General features: G+C 40.9%; 1 protein-coding gene across 1 annotated transcript in view; it reads left to right on the top strand.

The window, feature by feature from the left end:
* Nucleotides 1-451: 451 nt before the first annotated feature.
* The window catches only part of MINDY4 (MINDY lysine 48 deubiquitinase 4), an 89,544-nt gene continuing 71,679 nt past the window's right edge, over nucleotides 452-18,316 (top strand). The window contains exons 1-5 of the mRNA XM_032764669.2: nucleotides 452-670; nucleotides 3,669-3,788; nucleotides 4,626-4,840; nucleotides 10,419-10,665; nucleotides 11,812-12,272. Of these exons, the coding sequence (XP_032620560.1) occupies nucleotides 608-670; nucleotides 3,669-3,788; nucleotides 4,626-4,840; nucleotides 10,419-10,665; nucleotides 11,812-12,272 (1,106 nt within the window). The 5' untranslated portion in view covers nucleotides 452-607. The remainder of the gene's footprint in view (nucleotides 671-3,668; nucleotides 3,789-4,625; nucleotides 4,841-10,418; nucleotides 10,666-11,811; nucleotides 12,273-18,316) is intronic.

The raw sequence follows: 18,316 nt of genomic DNA, 5'->3' as shown, positions 1-18,316 counted from the left end.
AGGTCAGACTATATGAACACAGTCATGCCTCCTGGCCTTGGTATCTATGAAATTGTTCCTGTAGGATGGCTCCAAGAATGTTAATAGCTTCATGTTGTCATATGTAGTAAGCTTACCTCATATGTCAACACTGACATTAGAGCAATGTGGACCTAAAAAAGTAATCACTAAAATGAATAGGCACATTTTCATTAAATATGTTAGTAAATAATTTAGAAAATCTTGAGTAAATCGAGATTTGAGTATTATGATCCAAAGTTAAGAATGGTTTTCTTGGAATCTCATGTTTACAACATATTGAACTTTAATTGAAATATTATGCACACTGGTTGCATACTGAGTGTTAACAAAAGAGCTGTTTCCAGCTGCATGAAAAATCTACTTTCTCACAGAGGGGAGGAGTTCTCTGGCCATCTCTGATGACACATAGTCTCCATGGCAACAAATCTATGACAAAGCAACAGAGGAGCGTACTGCAGGCTGCAATTTGAGCTGTCTGCTTCAGGAATGCAGTGGTTAATGGCTGTACAGAAGAGCTAGGAAGTCAGCAAATTTAAATGACCAATTTTGATCAAGTAAAGAACACCCCTGTACGTTTTGGAATAAAATGGATAACTCTTTTGTGGAAGAAGTGGCTGCATCTTTGGTTAGAGAATTTCTCAGCAGAAAGGTAATTTTGTCTCATTTTGCTCCAATCAATGCATGTGAGAGACCCTAGCAAAAACACCACATGAACAGCCCCCAAGTCATCTGAAAGAGATTAAGAGGTGCTAGAGGAGAGGAGATAATTTTTCCAATTTTGGGGCAGCTGTATCTAAACTGTAACAAGCTACTAGAATAAAAACAGTAGACTACATTTCCCATAAGGCATTTCTTTAATAGTAACACTTCTGAATACGGAAGATGGGTTTTATCTAGCTTAAGAAACATGACTTCGCATATAAAAATCTGTTTTGTTGAAAATGCCCCCATAAACTCTTTAAAAAAGGGTATGGAATATTTCTGGGGGCTACTGGGAAGTGTCCATTCTGATACTGTCCAAATATTAGGTGTCCCAAACATAAAAGAGATCAAACAGTCAGAATGCACGTAGGGAGCAGGGGAATATAGAGAAACAGCACAATCATGACTTATGCATAGAGAACTGATTTTGTGAATGTAAAAAAATCCCATTCTAAATTTATTTAGTTTTCAAACATTCATGCAGCTCCCTCTGGAAAGTTTCAAATACTAAAGGGAAAAGTGAGATCCTGATAAGGATTTACTGAAAAACTAGTTTTTCTGGAAGACCCATTTAAAAATGCTACTCCGTGTAAGGCATTATGGAGCACTCTAAATAATGTTCTTGGTGCTCATACCAAACTTAAGATCAGAAATCAAAAATCCTATTTTCAGAATCATAGAATGATAGGACTGAAAGGGACCTCGAGAGGTCATCTAGTCCACTCCCCTGCACTCAAGGCACAACTATTATCTAGACCATCCCTGACAGGTGTTTGTCCAACCTGCTCTTAAAAATCCCCAATGATGGAGATTCCACAACCTCCGTAGGCAATTTATTCCAGTGCTTAACCACTCTGACAGTTAAGAGTTTTTCCTAATGTCCAACCTAAACCTCCATTGTGGCAATTTAAGCCCATTGCTTCTTGTCCTATCCTCAGTGGTTAAGAACATTTTTTTTCCTCCCTCCTCTTTGTAACAACCTTTTATATACATGAAAACTGTTATCATATCTCCTCTCAGACTTCTGAGTTAAAGGCCTAGTTGGTAGGGATTATAGAAAGCACTACCTTCATACATCTCTGTACTAGCCACTCCTCACCTCATAATATTCTCCATCTGCACTGATGCCCATTAGAGCTATAATTTTGGCATATGGGTTGAGATAGTTAGGATTCTAGGATCCAGATGCTGTTCCCATCCATGGGAATTAGTTTAAAACAAGTTTTAATTCTCTATTTGCCTTATGCTATCAACTCTTTGTTTCAAAGCACAATAGAAGTTATCTGCCAGGATGACATTTTACCAAGATGTTCAGGTTAAAATACTGCATTGCTTTTTAGATTAGATGTGTACATATAACTCTTAGCAAGCCACTATTAAAATTATCAGTTTAAACTGAGCAGCGGGATGGTGGCAGAATGGGCAAATACAAGACTTGCTTCAAGGTCTTTCACATCTAAAACCTGGAACCTGTGCCAGATTCATCTCCCTTCGTCCCTTCAAGATTCATCTCTTCTTCCATTTAGCAAGGGACACATTACAATTGAGAAGAGGCTGCTTTTATTTCATTTCTGCCATAGTGCTTTTTGGGTGTTTATGTGACTTTCTTTGGAGCTACTTCATAGCTCAGAAGCATGGTGTCTGCAGCAGAGAATCATTCACTAGCAGTTTCGCTACACATCTTTGTGACTGAAGCCAGCTAACTTAACTCCTTAAAGCTGTCTCTCAGCATAACTATCAAGTAGAAATCTTATGTCTCATGAGAGCAAAATAATTTATTTTGCTGGATTTTAGCTTCAACCTTCCCATTGTTTACACTAACATTGGGATTCTTCTCCAAAGCTAACATTTCAGTACAATTTTGTATGGAGTCTTTCTTAAGTAGAGATTTTATAAGATAGTCAGGTATAGAGCTAATATTTGAATCTTGTCCTGGGACTGCTGTTATTCATTTTTGTGTAACCTTTCAACTCAACCTGATTCATAAGTTCACTAAGTAGTTCAGAAAGAGACTTCATGTAACTAAAAAGTGGTGCTTTGCTTCTCATAAATGGAGAAAACCACAAGAATTCTGTGGAAGTGTACATTTTGAAGTTTTGGATTGGTTTTTAGCCTGCTTTATAGTAGTTACCCATGTTTTGAAATACATTGTTAAGGTCTCTTCAGATCAATTCCAACATTTTCTGTTGAACAAAAGGTAATACATTATAAAGCAGATTCAAGTTATTATTTACTAACGGTCAAATACTTTCTGAAAATACTCAACAACTTGTGCAATGCAGAAGGAATATGAGGACTTCTAGACAGCCATTATCAGATGTCATGCATGCCTGATTGACCTTTGAACATACAATACAGCTTGTTTTCTACACATATGAGACCTGATCAGTGGAAGTATTTAGACTATAAAAACATAAGCTACTATTTCAGATACATTTTATGAACTCTCAGCATCCTCTTAAAGATTTTCATCTGCTGCCTAAATATTCTGGGAATTTATATTCACAACAGGCCTAGTTTTCCCTAGTACTATCAGCAGCCCCATCAGATATTAATGAGATTCTTAAGTTCAGCACCTATGAAAAAGTCAAGCCACTGATGTACATATTTCATAACCAAGCTTTATTGATTTTGTATATATTGTGAGCATATAGATTTAATTCCTGATGTAAAAGCACTGTAGCCATGCTTTAAGCATCACTTTGGAAAAAGTAACCATTGAGTTTGCAGGCTTCCCTTGATTAATTATAAAAAGTTTAGATAATACAGCAATAGTTAAATTATGTAAGATAATAATAGGAAATTTAAGCAGTACTGCTGTATGTGCTGTAGCATTTATAGCAAGCTTCAAATTAGGTATGACCTATTGAATAAAGATGATGTAAACTTTAAAGTTGTACTATGTTTCCTGCAGTATTTCTAAAATTGACATTTCTTCCGTTGAGGGTTTAAAAAAGACAAGTGCCATTATGGACAGAGAATTTCCTCGTACTGCACTTAGCATTAACAATAGAAATGAACTGCGAAATGTTTTGCATCTACAATCTTTGTACAAACAAAACAAGGTAAGGAAATTTTCAGTTTTGTACTTAAATGACCAAGAGTTGTGTGTTATTACATGTTAAAAGCAAACTTAAGAAACTGGTCAGACAAGAATCATTATTGCTTTTAATGCTCAGCTTTGTGCAGTTAAACAGTGTAATTTTTACTGGTTTCCAAGGACTTATGTTTTGTTCAATATCTTTTCCTTGTTACATTTACACAGAAGTGGTTGACACCCAATATTTCTGACTTTTTTTAAACCAACATTTGAGAAATATAGTTCAACATGCATGATTGTACTTACTTATATCTAATTGGATAGCTAATGCTAGCTGCAGAACTTAAGATTCTTTTTGCAAAAAAAAAAAAAGGGAACAGAAATCAGAAGTTTGAGTTATTATTGCATGTATAATATTCTAGTTCATTCAATCCATTATGGTCAGTTTCCCATGCAGTAGTTTCTTACTGGAATAAACATATCACTTTGGTCATTTGTTTGGATATTGCATTAAAAAATATTTTTAAATATGAAACCAAGAAAGGAGGACTGGGGAAAGAATGTTTTTGTTTCCCTGTCTGCCTATTCTGCTTTAAGCTTCTGACTCTTAAGAATCTTTAAGGTGTAAAATAAACTGGATCTGAGTACTCAACATTCCTTAACATTTTCCTGAATCATACCATTTATGAACTAACATGACTTTATATCTGCAAAACTCCTCAGTGCATCCTAGAAGACCATGAGTCAGTTTAAACTGCTGCACTGCAAAACTAAAATGTTTCTCAATCTTCTGTTTTAACTGAAGCTAACTGGAATTTTTCAATAGTTGTAAAGCAATGTATTCCCTCCTCCTCCTCCCTAGGCAAAGGAGAATCCACTGAAAACAATTCTTGAAGTTATCACCAACTATTTTCTTGAACATTCTGGGACCACTAGATGCATCACAAGTCCTGCAGCTTCAGTTCTACAAGCTAAGAGCTCACAGTCTAGATATATAGAAACATCAGTTAATGACTACTCAGATGAAGACATGCATGGCAGAACAGTGTCTGATGCAAGTAAAACTGAGGTTTTCAGGTATAGTCTCATTTTACTTTACGTTAAGTATGTATGCAGTCTACTCCCTACATTCAGAATTACAAGTATGAAGAGGTTTCAGTTTTTACATTCAGTTTTGTCATCTTTTCCTAGTTGCCTTTAGCTTGGCACATTATTAAAAGGGTACTATGATGAATGTAGGTAAATATATTCTAAATTGAGAATTCTTTTAATTATGTACTCCTTGAGATTTGTCTTAGTGTACCCTCTGGTATCATATTCAGTGTTTGACAAATCTCTCTATCCTACAGCTTCATTGGGCTGTACAAGGGGCCCTGAGCTATTATACTAGATGTTTGAGAAAGTTCAGATATGAATGCATGCCCTTAAGTCAGCGGCAAGCAAACTGCAGCTGGCCAATCAAGGTAACGTGATTGCGGGCCACAAAACATTTTGTGGATGTTGACTGTCTGCAGGAATGTCTCCCTGCAGCTGCCAGCCACAATGAGATTACCCTGATGGGCAGCAGGTTGCCCATCACTGCTTTAAGTAGTGATAAATAACTAGGCAACAAATTCTCTTATATGTAAATAGAAATAGAATGCATAGGATCAGAAGCATAAAAAGGGCATGATTGTATTTGCTTCATCCCTACAAACGTAACAACCTCAAGTATTTTGAACCTCGTTCTACCCAAGCGTATATCCTGCATGGTGGAACTTGTACAAATCCTTTCTATGACTTAATGTCCCTTGTTGTTAAGATGTTTATGTTTAGTTCATGCTACATACTATGCTTCAACTGAATACTTTTAGATGCAGGTTCTTCTATTGGCTAGATCAGGGGTCAGCAACCTTTCAGAAGTGGTGTGCCAAGTCTTCATTTATTCACTCTTTTTCACGTGCCAGAAATAATTTTAACATTTTTAGGTTTCTTTCTATAACTAAACTATTATTGTATGTAAAGTAAATAAGGTTTTTCAAACGATTAAGAAGTTTCATTTAAAATTAAGTTAAAATGCAGAGCCCCCCTGGACCAGTGGCCAGGCCCCAGACCATGCAAGTGCCACTGGAAATCAGCTCATGTGCCACCTTCGGCACATGTGCCCTAGGCTGCCTACACCTGATCTAGCTAGCTCAATTAACATCCCAAAGCCTCAGATTTAAAATATGCCTGATGCCGCACGTTAATGGCTTTCACGTAATCTGTAGCTGCCAGCACTTTACTCTTTGTTCCTTTAGCAGGGTCACTGAACAGACTGGCTGAGCAAAATGGATTTTTAAGTGTGTTAAAAACAACAAAAGCGACCCAGCTTGTCTTTCAGGCAGCGATAAAGCCTAACCCCAAATGAAGAAGGAGCCCTACTGACATGGCAGGTTTGCAGCAGTGCCAGAGCGAGCGTTGGAAACGAAAGGCTTTTATAGACTTCCACCAAATCGCCGTCCCCCGAACGAGACGGTTTGAAACCAGCCTACGTGAACTCTTCCCCCTCGCCCCGAGGGCGCTTCTGCTTCAACAAGCGGCCCCTCCCGGGCGGCCCCAATCCCCTGTATCAGCCTCTAGTAAAACGGGGGGGGAAGAGTCCCTCAGCATGTAAGAGTCAGGCCGCATTGAATCACCCTCTCCCCGCACAGCTCTTACGCCCCCCCGCCAACAACCCGCGCCAGACGCGGCCTCGCGCCCTCCGTTCTACTTATACACCTCCGTTGCGCATGCGCAATAAAGCGTTCGCCCTTTCCCTCCCCCCACCTCCTGCCCCCCGCGCGCAGGAGGCGGGAATGATTAACCATCGAGCTCTCTGCTCCCGACGCAGGGCGGCCCCGATCGCCAAACTCTACTCTCTTTCTTGTGCCTCCGTGGGACTCTATGATCCTCACCCTCCGAAGCCAGACAGCTCTAGTGTCCGGGCTTGCGCAGTGGATCCCTGGCGGAGGCCGGAGGGGGAGGGCAGGGAGGAGTGCCCAGCTGTTTTTAAAGAGACACACACACGTTCATCTTTCCTCTCCCCATGTTGGGGTTTCAGGGTGCAGCCAGGGGAGGGGTGACCCCACTGACATGCCTGGTCTCGCCTCCCTTCTCTGTTGCACCAAAGGTAGCTTGAGAACGGTGAGTTGCCAACTTCACAGTACGAGGTGCTTTTTTTTAAAGCCCCAGCTCCAGGAATCAAGTGATTACCTGAGATGCTTAATTTTCTTTAAAGAAAGAGTACACTTCTAGCCACTGTGGGTGCAGAGATAAGCTTGATGACATGACCCCAGTCAGTGTAATCTGAAAGCTCAGAAACCAGAAAGCAAGGATAAAATAACACAAAATGTATTCACTTCAAAAAAAATGATGATTTTTTTTTCTCTGCCAGGCTTGTGGGTTTTTTGGATGGCCTGACTCATGATTCTTGTATACTTGGGGTTGGCGATGCTGAGCGTGGATGCATGTGGGGATGCAAGAAAGTAAACTGAGTGGCTGTGCAGTGGAGGCATACATTGTGAGTTTGTTCTCAGCTGGTATACGTCAGTGTGGCTCTGTTGACTGGAATGGAGCTGTGCCAATTTACATCCTCTGAGATTCTGCCCATTTGTATATTGATCTCATTCCTATCTTTGAGTGGTCTTGGAAGGGATGTGAGGAAAAGTGGGGATTTCTCCTTTCCATCTTTAATATGCTGGGGGCTGCAGATCTCTGTCAGTGGGGGACAGTGGGACACGTTTTGGCCCATGCGCTGGCAACACAAAGTAGCTGCAAAGCTGCCGTAATAAGGAATGGCATGCAGAACTGTCCATCTGGCAATGCTAAGTCCTTCCAGAATGTCAGGGCGGGAAGGCGTGTTGCTGGAGCATGCTACCTCCAGTGACCCCCATAACCAAGTCAGCCCCAAGCAGTCAGAGGAGAAATGGGGCAATTACAGTGTAAAAAGCCAGTGGCTGAGATGAGTCCTTTTTTCAGTCTTCCTGATCATTTTAAAAAGAAGTGAAACAGCACAGAATGAGAATTGGATTTTCTGTGCCAAGAGCTGATTCTTTGAGCCATGATCTAATAACCATCTCTTACAGATAAGTTTACCTCTTCACATCCTTTAAAGAGGCTTGACAACTCTAAAACCAGCCCCAGTATTTACACACTGGGCCAGATTTTTAGAGCTATTTAGGCACCTAAAGTTGCAGATAGATGCCTAATGGGATTTTCAAAAGCACATATGTGCCCATGGGGCTTAGGTGCCTTGGCACTTTTGAAAATTCCAGTAGGTACTTATGTGCATTATTAGGTGCCTAAATACCTTTAAAATCTGGCCCACTGTGCCCTTTGCCAGCTGAGAGTTGCATGGCCCTGAGTCACAAGTCATAGTCCCTGGCACCTCTAGAACTTCCGTGTATCCTTTCTGTATACTGTGCCCTTCCCTCTTGTACAGTATTTTGGTTGTTTCTAAAAAGCAGCTGTTTAACTATTTAATTAAAAGGAATATTTTATAACACAATATTTTTTAACTTCATGGAACTTGCTGCTGAAGGATCCTAATGATGAAAATAGTTAATTAGAAAAAAAGGTTAAAAGGTAAGATATTTGAATGAACATGTTAATCACTTAATGTTTTAGCCTCTGCGGTTACATTAGCTGGGACGCAAATTATATTGGTACTAATAGTCATGCATCAGGGCATAAATTGCTCACCACCTATAGTCAGGAAGTACAATCCCCCCATGATATACCAGTTACTCTATACTATATCAGGGGTCGGCAACCTTTCAGAAGTGGAGTGCCAAGTCTTCATTTACTCACTCTAATTTAAGATTTCGTGTGCCAGTAATACATTTTAACATTTTAGAAGGTCTCTTTCTAAAAGTCTATAATATATAACTAAACTATTGTTGTATGTAAAATAAATAAGGTTTTAAAAATGTTTAAGAAGCTTCATTTAAAATTAAATTAAAATGCAAAGCCCTCCGGACCGGTAGCCAGGACCCTGGCAGTGTGAGTGCCACTGAAAATCAGCTCGTGTGCCATAGGTTGCCTACCCCTGTACTATATTATAGATACCATATATACTAATACAATAGATCAGAGGTTCCCAAACTGTGAGTCAGGACCCCAAAGTGGGTCACAACCCTGTCTTAATGGGGTTGCCAGGGCTACTGTTAGACTTCCTGGGGTTTGGAGTTAAAGCTGAAGCCCAAGGGCTTCAAGCCCTGGGTGGTACGACTCAGGCTTCGGCTTTGGCCCAGGGTGGCAGAGCTCAGGTTACAGGCCCTTGGGCTTTGGCCCCTGACCTGGAGCAGTGGTGCTCAGGCAGGGTCAGGCTTTGGTCCCTGCTCCTGGGGTCATGTAGTAATTTTTGTTGTCAGAAGGGAGTCACAGTGCAATGAAGTTTGAAAACCTCTGCTATAGATGTTTTATGGGGTTTTATACCTTCCTGTGAATCATCTAGAACTGGCTAAAGTCAGAGGGTGAAATCCTGGCCCCAATGAAGTCAAAAGGAGTTTTGCCAGAATTTCACCCATCGACCAGATACTAGACTAGGGCCTAATCCTGCAAAGGTTTATGTGACTTTACAATTTGAGTTCAATCCCCATTGACTTCCATGTGGCTACTCATACATAAAGATAAGCACCTGCATAAGTCATTGCAGGATGGAAGCCATATGGTATTCTTGCTCATCCTATATTTAAATAAGGAGCCAGAGAACTTTTGGCAATGTAACATTAGCAAGACACAAAAATCTAAGCCTCACAGAAACACATTACAAAATGTAAATCATAATGAAATATTTTAAAAACATCCTTAACTTTAATCCAAAATCAGTGATTCTCATTCCAAATGAGAGACGTTTGGCAAGCTTGTCTTAGTGATTATCTGAACAAGAAGTATGACTGAGTGGACTTGTAGGCTCTAAAGTTTTACATTGTTTTGTTTTTGAGTGCAGTTATGTAACAAAAAATACCTACATTTGTACGTTGCATTTTCACAATAAAGAGATTGCGCTACAGTACTTGTATGAGATGAATTTAAAAATACTATTTCTCTTGTTTATCATTTTAAAAGTGCAATATTTGTAATAAAAATAATAATACAAACTGAGCACTGTACACTTTGTATTCTGTGTTGTAATTGAAATCAACCTATTTAAAAATGTAGAAAAACATTCAAAAGTATTTAATACATTTCAATTGGCATTCTATTGTTTAACAGTGTGATTAAAACTGTGATTAATCATGATTATTTTTTTAAGTCACAATTAATTTTTTAATTAATTGCACAAATTAATTTTGATTAATTGACAGCCCTAATTACAAATAACAAATGATAATAAACTAATTCTCATTGAAGACAGCTAATGGTTTAAAAGCTATTTAGGATTTTATACATACTTTCTCCATTAGGAGATGGTATGTAGCACATTAAGAGATCATAAGATTAAAATAATGATTTATTTAATTTATAATTCATTCCAGAAAAAATGCAGGATTAAAAACTGAAGAGCTATATGTAGACATTTTAAGTGATGAGCTATCATAGCCATATATAATTGCTAGATAATTCACAAGTAACTCCACCATGTTAGTATTGTAATTTTTTATTGATAGTGTTTGTGTATAATTTCATTTTAAATACGTTTTTTCCCTGATAGATATGACATTGATGTTCCACTATATAAAGACAGAGATCAACATAAAAGTGAGAAATCCAAGACTGTGGTAGTACCCAATAGTGGCTTATCCTCTGAAGGAGATAAAAAGTCAAAAAATAGCAGAGATGATTTGAAAATAACAGAAACTTCTGAGGAGATGAAGACCACAATGAGAGAGAAGCAAAGGTCCAGGTCTGGTCTCATTGTCAGAGGAATGATGGCTGGACCCACTGCAAGTTCACAAGAGGTGCTTTCCTGTACTTCTAGAGAGATTAAATAAAGGGTTAGAGTTATAGATTTCTACATTATATTTGCTAGTAAAGACATCTGAATATAACATGCAGATTGTTTTTGTATATTAAATTTCGATATTTAGAGTTTGTAGTAGAGGAGTAATTTAAGGAAGAAATTGTAGTTAGTAATTTAAGAAAATCTTTTAGATGATTTAGAACCATCAGCGATTTCACATTGTGTAATAACTAACCTATGCAACTCTCTGATCTTTGATTACACTATGTATAGTTATTGTTTATTTTCCATTCTCATTACCTTTTATTTCTTTAAGACTGGAATTTTCAAAGGTACCTAAGAGAGTTAGGCACTCAAATCCAAAAAAATTTCTTTAGAAATCCCAGCTTAAATCAACAACAGTTCTGGGTTCCAGCAATTAAACTTCAACTAACATTCTCATGTATTTTGTACTGTACTCTTTCAATGAGTATTCTGGAAAACCAACACGAGGATTCGTGTTTTGGTTTTTCGCCCTATTCTGTTTTTTTTAATGTCAACGGGAGTTTTGCCTGAGTAAGAACTGCAAAGTTGGACCTATGATCATTAGCAATGGAAAAATCGCTCATGACCAGTTTGAATAATTTCTGAGATGCACATAAAAGTTTGTGTGTGTATCTGAACTTGTCTAAACCACTTTGGTCTGGAAATAGGACTGGATACTTTCCTGTACTTCCTGATTTCATCTGAACTGGCTTAAACCTCAACAACGAGGTTTCATCAGCTATTTCATTTCTGATCCTGGATGAAAAGAAGGCGTGCCTGAAAATGCATAACAATTAAGAGACCAAAAAAATTGATCCTTATTATTATTAATAATAATATTTCTGTGTTTATTTATTTATTTTTATGTTGTAGCACCAAGGAGCCCTATTCATGGGCCCGCCCCAAGTGACTTACCATATATATCAGGCTTGATACTGTCCAAATTTTGGGTGAAGATGCAAGTCAGTTCTTACTATTATTATCCAAACCCCATCCCTAATAACAGAATAAACTGCATATCCTAGTAGTTAGACTAATATGGCCTTTTGCTTTCTTGTGTGTTTGTTTAAAAAGGCTGAACAATTAATCTGGTATGCTCTTTATTGACAATTTATCCTAGGATTCAGTAAAAAGGAGGCTTCTGAAACAATCCTCTGGCATAAATAGCACAATGCAATTCAAAGAGGAAGATCATCAGAAAAATTCTTCAGAGTTGCCAACTAGTGATTTTCAAGAGATTAAAGGAACTTCCACAGAGTCCTTGAGTTACCTTTCATCACATAATGCTAGTGGTCTGAAGGTAGATATGGAATTTTCATCAAAGATTTCATCAAACTCATACACAACTTCAGTCAGTGAGAAGCTAAGACATACACCCAAAGACACAGCTGATCCACTTGCCAAACTCTTATCAGAAAGAGAAAGAACCAAAGTTGAAGAAAGGAAATCAGTGGCAAGCTTTGATATAGACACCAGTGAAAAAACTCTCAAATTAAGTGTTCTTCACAGACATTCAGAAGCTGGAAGAGAAAAGAGAGAAAGATCTCCCAAAAACAATGAGAATCGGTTATCAGGTCGCAGGTAAGATTGTTGGGTATCTTTCAAGAATATCTGTAAAACTACTGTGCTGAAGAGTTCGGGAAGTAACTAATATTGATTTGTGCAGGAAGCCTAGATATGATTTCCATTTAGCTCAGAGGCACAAAAGGAGGTGCTCAACAAAGAGCCCTCTTATGCATTAAGAATGAGCACTGACGAGCTTCGGATTGTGTGAAGAAGGTGAATAAGGAAGTATAATTTATCTCTTCACGTAACCTAAGAACCAGGGCTCACTCAATAAAATTAATAGGCAGCAGGTTTAAAACAAACAAAAGGAAATATTTCTTCACATAATGCGCAGTCAACCTATGGAATGGAATGTTGTGAAGACCATAAGTAACTGGGTTCAAAAAAGAATAAGATATGTTCATGGAGGACAGTTTGATCAATGACTGTTAGCCTCTGTTTGCCCGATGCTGGACTGGACAACAGGGGACGGGTCACTTGATAATTCCCCTGTTGTGTGCATTCCCTTTGAAGCATCTGGCACTGGCCACCATCAGAAGACAGGATACTGGGCTAGATGGACCATTGGTCTGACTCGTAGGGCTGTTCTTGTGTTTTTATGAACTGAGTTCTGTTGCATCTGAGAAGTATGAGAATATGGCTTCTGGGTGCTCATGTAAAATGAGGGAATATAGAAGGTGATCCTCAAGTCTCTAAGAGGGAGAGAGAGCTTCCTTAACCCCAGGAGCCCTAAAACATATTGATGGCTTTCCCTCTCCTTCCACTCTTATATGTCACTATCTTCACATGGATTGTAAACTCTTCAGTGCAGGATCTGAGGTATTTTATATATAGGAGCTTTGTACAGCTCCTAGCACATTTGGAACTCGATGCTGATCCATGCTTCAGGGTGCTAATGTGAAATAAATGCACGTTGTCTGAATGGGGCTGTGGTCTTGATTAGGCCTTGAAATAATGCAGGGCTTTAGTGCATCAGGTTTAAGCAGGCTGATTTGTGAACATAGCATGCTCTATATCTGAACAGAAGAAGAGGAAAATGCTGGAGACAGTGTTGTTTTCTTCCCTTTCAAGTGATGCTAGGACAGGTGGTATTTAAGAGTTATCTTGCCTGAAGTTAGAATGAAATTGTCGGTACTTGGCTAAAAGTTTCTAATTTCTAATGGGCTTCATTGGCCCATTGCTTATAGCAGTCTATAATAAGTTGCATAAATAAATGGCCTGAATTGCAAAGGTGTTTCAGTCAATAGAAATTGTGTGGTCAACACCTCTTAAAATTAGGAGACTTGGGTAGGTGTCTTATTGTGGGTATAGAAGAGTAGCATAAGGCACCTGGTTTGAAAATCTTAGACTGAATGTAATACTACTGGTCATTATATGAGTAGATTGATTTAAAAACAAAACACTGAGGATGACCTGATCGCTATTCCAAACTGCAAACTTAAATTCTTCCTTTTGGTTTATGGGTTTCTAGACTTAAATTCTGTGACCTAATTAGCACTGGACACTTTTGACATCCGTGTTAGTATGTTAGGTCCCTCCAACTTTCTTTTCCATGGACTGGAGGAAGCAGTGAGCAAGGGACTCATTGAAGCTGCATGGAGACCAGCGTGGCACTTTCCTCTTCCTAGGAGCCAAAAAACATTTGCAGAGGCTGCTGCCTTTCCTCCCCTTTCCTCTTCGTTCACCTGCATGACACAGTTATTTGATCATGTTAGCAGACTTCATCTGAGTGATGTGGATTGCTGAACAACCTGTCAGAACACTGTCTTCAAGGTCCCAGCATCTCAAGAGATTTACAGTAGATGGTCAAAAAAAAAAAAAAAAGCCTTTATGTCACGAGTAAGAATAAATAAGTGTTCTACACTAGCAGAAAGAATTGCTTTAGGGAATACAGGGTGATAAGAGTGAGTGTGTTCCCAATATTGATGAAATAATAGGAGTATACCAGATTATTTATCACTGCCCTGCACTGTAGCAAAGGGCTGGCTAAAACAGAGTAGGAGGTTTTGTTCAAACAACAAAGCAGTTGTAATACCTCCATGCAGCTGCTGCTAGGCCTTGTGGCATCTACCATGCTAAATCAGCACCTGTGGGACAGAGATGAAAAGCAGTAGATGTGCTGAAAGGAACCGACACCCCATGCACAATCCTGCAGAATGTATGTATGTCCCTGTGAGTTACAACAGCTTTGATCCTCTGATGGAATGAGCTGGTTTCAGAAAGAACAGTAGAGGGAGCTGTTTCATAAACAGTCTGTTTAATCATTGCATTGGTATGAGTATCTTTAAGACCTTGCTGAGATAGGGCTGGCAGGCTCTTGCACGGGTGCAGAGAACTCTGGCCAAACCACAAAGTACTTCAGTACTTTGAGCATCTGAGTATTGTCTTTGAAGTCAGGGGAACTGCTCCTGTGCTTAAAATTAACCACATGCTTAAGTGCTTTGCTGCATTTGGGCAGAGAGTTTAACACTTCAGCTGTAGGCTATCTTAGGTAAGGATTGTTTTTTTGTTCTGTGTTTCTACAGGGCCTAGCATGACTGGGTCCTGGTGCAGAAGTAGGGCTCCCAGGTGCTAGAATAGTACAAATAATAAATAATAACTTTACAGGATGTGTCTGAGAAACTAGAACAGTCACTATTTATTTGGAACCAAAGTCCACTCTCTGTAACTCCTATGCAGTTCCATTGACTTCAGTGTTAATGATGACAGAATTTGACCCTTCTCGATTAATATCTGAAATTTAGTTTAGGGCTGATTGCAGCTGGTTCACCCACAGAGTTTTATAATCTTTCTCTTTTTTCCCTTAGCAAAGTGAAGACATTCCAGTCTTATTTTTCATTCCTGTTTCCTTTTCCTTTTTCTGGCTTGCCATTTTCAAAGGTTCTTACTATGCACCACCCCAGGCACCTTTTGTCTATATATGCACTTGGCAAAAAAAAGAAATCAAAACCACAACATTACATCAAAGGACTATCTGAATATCAATGAATAACAACTGCTGACAGAGCAGAGAAAAATAACTGTTTATAAAAGTCTACTGGAGAAATATGGATTCGTCAATATTTGGGCTCCCACACTTAGGTAAAAGGGAAAAACAAACACCGTGCTGTGAATCATTATATCATTGATTAGTCTTAGACAAGGCAAGAATTAGGGGGCACAGGAGGGTATCTGTTAACTAACTTCAGTTTAATAATGATCATGATAATACTGATCTCTTACACTTTTTAACAGGAGATTTCAAAGCAATTACAAAGGAGATAAATATCATTTTCCCCCTTCAGATGGAGAAACTGATGCACAAAGAGGTGATGTGACTTTTCCAAGGTCACCAAGCAGGCCAGTGGCAGAACTGGGAATCAGAGGTGGATTAGGGGTTTGTGGGGCCCGGGGCCAGAGCAAATGGTGGCCCCTTCCCACCCTTTTCACGTGCAGTCCCCCCCACCCCTGCCTGGTGCACCTGCTGGGGAAATGAGGTCAGGGCAGGAGAGTTTGCTCCACCCCACCTCCCTTTCCGGCACTCCTGCTGGGGAGGTTGGTCAGGGCACAGGGGCTTCCCCTGCCCACCCAGCACTGCTGCCAGGGAGCAGGGTCGGGGCACGGGGGCTTGCCCTACCGCACCTGCCCAGCACTCCTGCCGGTTAGGTCATGGGGACTTCCCCTGCTCCCTGGTAGGAGTGCCAAGCGGGCAGAACAGGTTGGGGCACAGGGGTGCCCATTTTTCCAGAGGCATTCAAATTGGACGGGGCCCCTGGGCACAGGCCCAGTTGGCTCAGTGGCTAAATCCGCCACTGCTGGGAATAGAATCCACGTATCCTAAATCTCAGTCTAGTGCTCTATTGACTAGTTTAGACTAATATATATATATAACCACTATGCTATCCAGAAAGTGACTGGATAGCGTAGTGGTTAAGAGCGCCGCCCTTTGATATGGGAGGACCGCCCTTTGATACGAGAGACTGGGGGTTCAAATCCCGGTTGGTACCCAACTTTCCAGTAGGGGTCCTTGGGCAAAAGGCCCCCTAACGCTTCACCTGCCTACCTCAAATATGAGAGTGACACAAACTAGAAGAGTCATGCCGGCTCCAACGTCGCCCAAATTAACAAGGTCTGTGCCAGATGTTGAGGAACCAGGACAATCTGATGATAAGTGGGCTCCTGGAACAAACCATTCATGGACGAGACAAGAGTTGTCCTGGATATCTGCTGAGCCACTCACCCAGCTTAGGAGTCCACAGCCCGAGTGCTCCTACCACCATGGGACCACTTTGGCCTTCACTTTCACATTCTCTCTAGTTCCTCTTTCAGGTCCTGGTACTTCTCAGCTTCTCATATTCTTCTTCCTGATGTTGCTGTCACTTGGCACTGCTATATCTACACCACCGCTGTCTTCTGCTCCTTGTCTATTACATGATGTTGGTTGATTGGCCAGTACCTGCCTGTCCGTTCTGGATCTGGAAGTCCACAGAATCTTACCCTGCTATTCTCCCACAACCTCTGTGGAATCTCCCATCTTGTCTTGGAGGGTCTATCCATACGCTGTGCAGATGTCCGGTACAGCAATGCCAGCCACTTGTTGTGCCGTTCAGTGTATGCTGTTCCTGCCTGCATCTTACACCCTGCCACTATGTGTTGGACTGTCTCTGAGGCCTCTCTGCACAGTCTGCACCTGGGTCTCTCTTAGTGTGGTAGACCCTGCTTCAATGGACTGGTGCTCAGTGCCTGTTCCGTTGCTGCTATGATCAGTGCCTCAGTGCTGTCTTTAGTTCAGCCCTTTCCAGCCACGGTAGGATTCCCAATGTCAGCCACCTCAGCTATCTGTCGATTGTATATCCCATGAAGGGTCTTGTCTTGCCATGGCATTCTTCTGCTTGTCTTCCTCCCATGTCTGCTGCTGCCTCAGGCATTCTCTCAGCAGCTCTATTTGGGGCCATCTTACTGATTACTCCTGGATGTCGGTTTCATCCAGGACAGTGGCTTTGATGCTCACCAAGCCCGCCCGCCTTCTTCCGGCTGGTATACAGTCTCTGGTGTTGGACTTGGGGTGGAAACCTCCGTGCATTGTGAGGAGCTCCGGGTTTTCACATTGGCAGCCTCCATGTCCTCCTTTGGCCAGCTCACTATACCGGCAGGGTATTCTGAGACTGGCAGGTGTATCCATTGATGGCGTGGATCTTGTTCTTCCACTGAGCTAGCTCTTCAGGACCTGTCTTATCCTTTGGTGATACTTGGATGTTGCTGTCTTCCTTGCCTCCTCATCATGGTTTTCATGTGACTGTGGGACGCCAAGGTACTTGTACTGGTCTGTATGTTTGCTATGTGGCCCGCTGGTAGTTCCACCCCATCGTCTTGACTACCTTCCCTCCTTCACTACCATCCGGCCACACTTCTCCAGTCCGAATGACATCCCGATATCCTCACTGTAATCCGCGTCAGGTGGATTAGCGAGTTATGTCTCGTTCATTCTTAGCATTACAGTTGATGTCATCCATGTAGAGGAGGTGCTGATGTAGTTCCACTCCTGAACCTGTACCCGTATCCAGTCCTCGTGATTATCTGGCTGAGGGGTTTAAGCCTATGCAGAACAGCAGTGGGGACAGTGCATCACCTTGTATATGCCACACTTGGATGGCACTTGTGCAAGCTGCCTTGAGTTGACTTCCATAGTCCCATTGAGGAAGTCCTTAGGTTCCTGTTGACTTTGTATAGCGCCAGACATTCACAGATCACGTGTGCGGCATTGAGTCGGAGGCTTTCCTGTAGTCAATCCAGGCTGTGCTCAGATTGGTCTCTCTAATCTTGAGCGACTGCTCTATCTATAGCAACTGGTGTTGTTCCCACTGCCCTTGCTGACTTGTCATGTATTGGCCATGTGTCCTGTAGCTTGGCAGCTATGAGCCTGATCAGGACTTTCCATGTTGTGGGAGGCAGGTTATTGGTCGTAGTTGGACGGTTCTGTCCCTTGCAGGGGTCTTTCATAGTCCACTGTCCTTCCTTGTGTTAGCCAGTTTGGGTGGAGCCTGTGCTAGCAGCTGGTTCATCTGTGCTGCTAGCGTTCA

The sequence above is a fragment of the Chelonoidis abingdonii genome, chromosome 2 (assembly GCF_003597395.2).
Source record: "Chelonoidis abingdonii isolate Lonesome George chromosome 2, CheloAbing_2.0, whole genome shotgun sequence".
In the NCBI taxonomy this organism is placed as follows: domain Eukaryota; kingdom Metazoa; phylum Chordata; order Testudines; family Testudinidae; genus Chelonoidis; species Chelonoidis abingdonii.
Note: the sequence above shows the minus strand (reverse complement) of the source record. Positions and strands in the feature narration are given on the sequence as shown.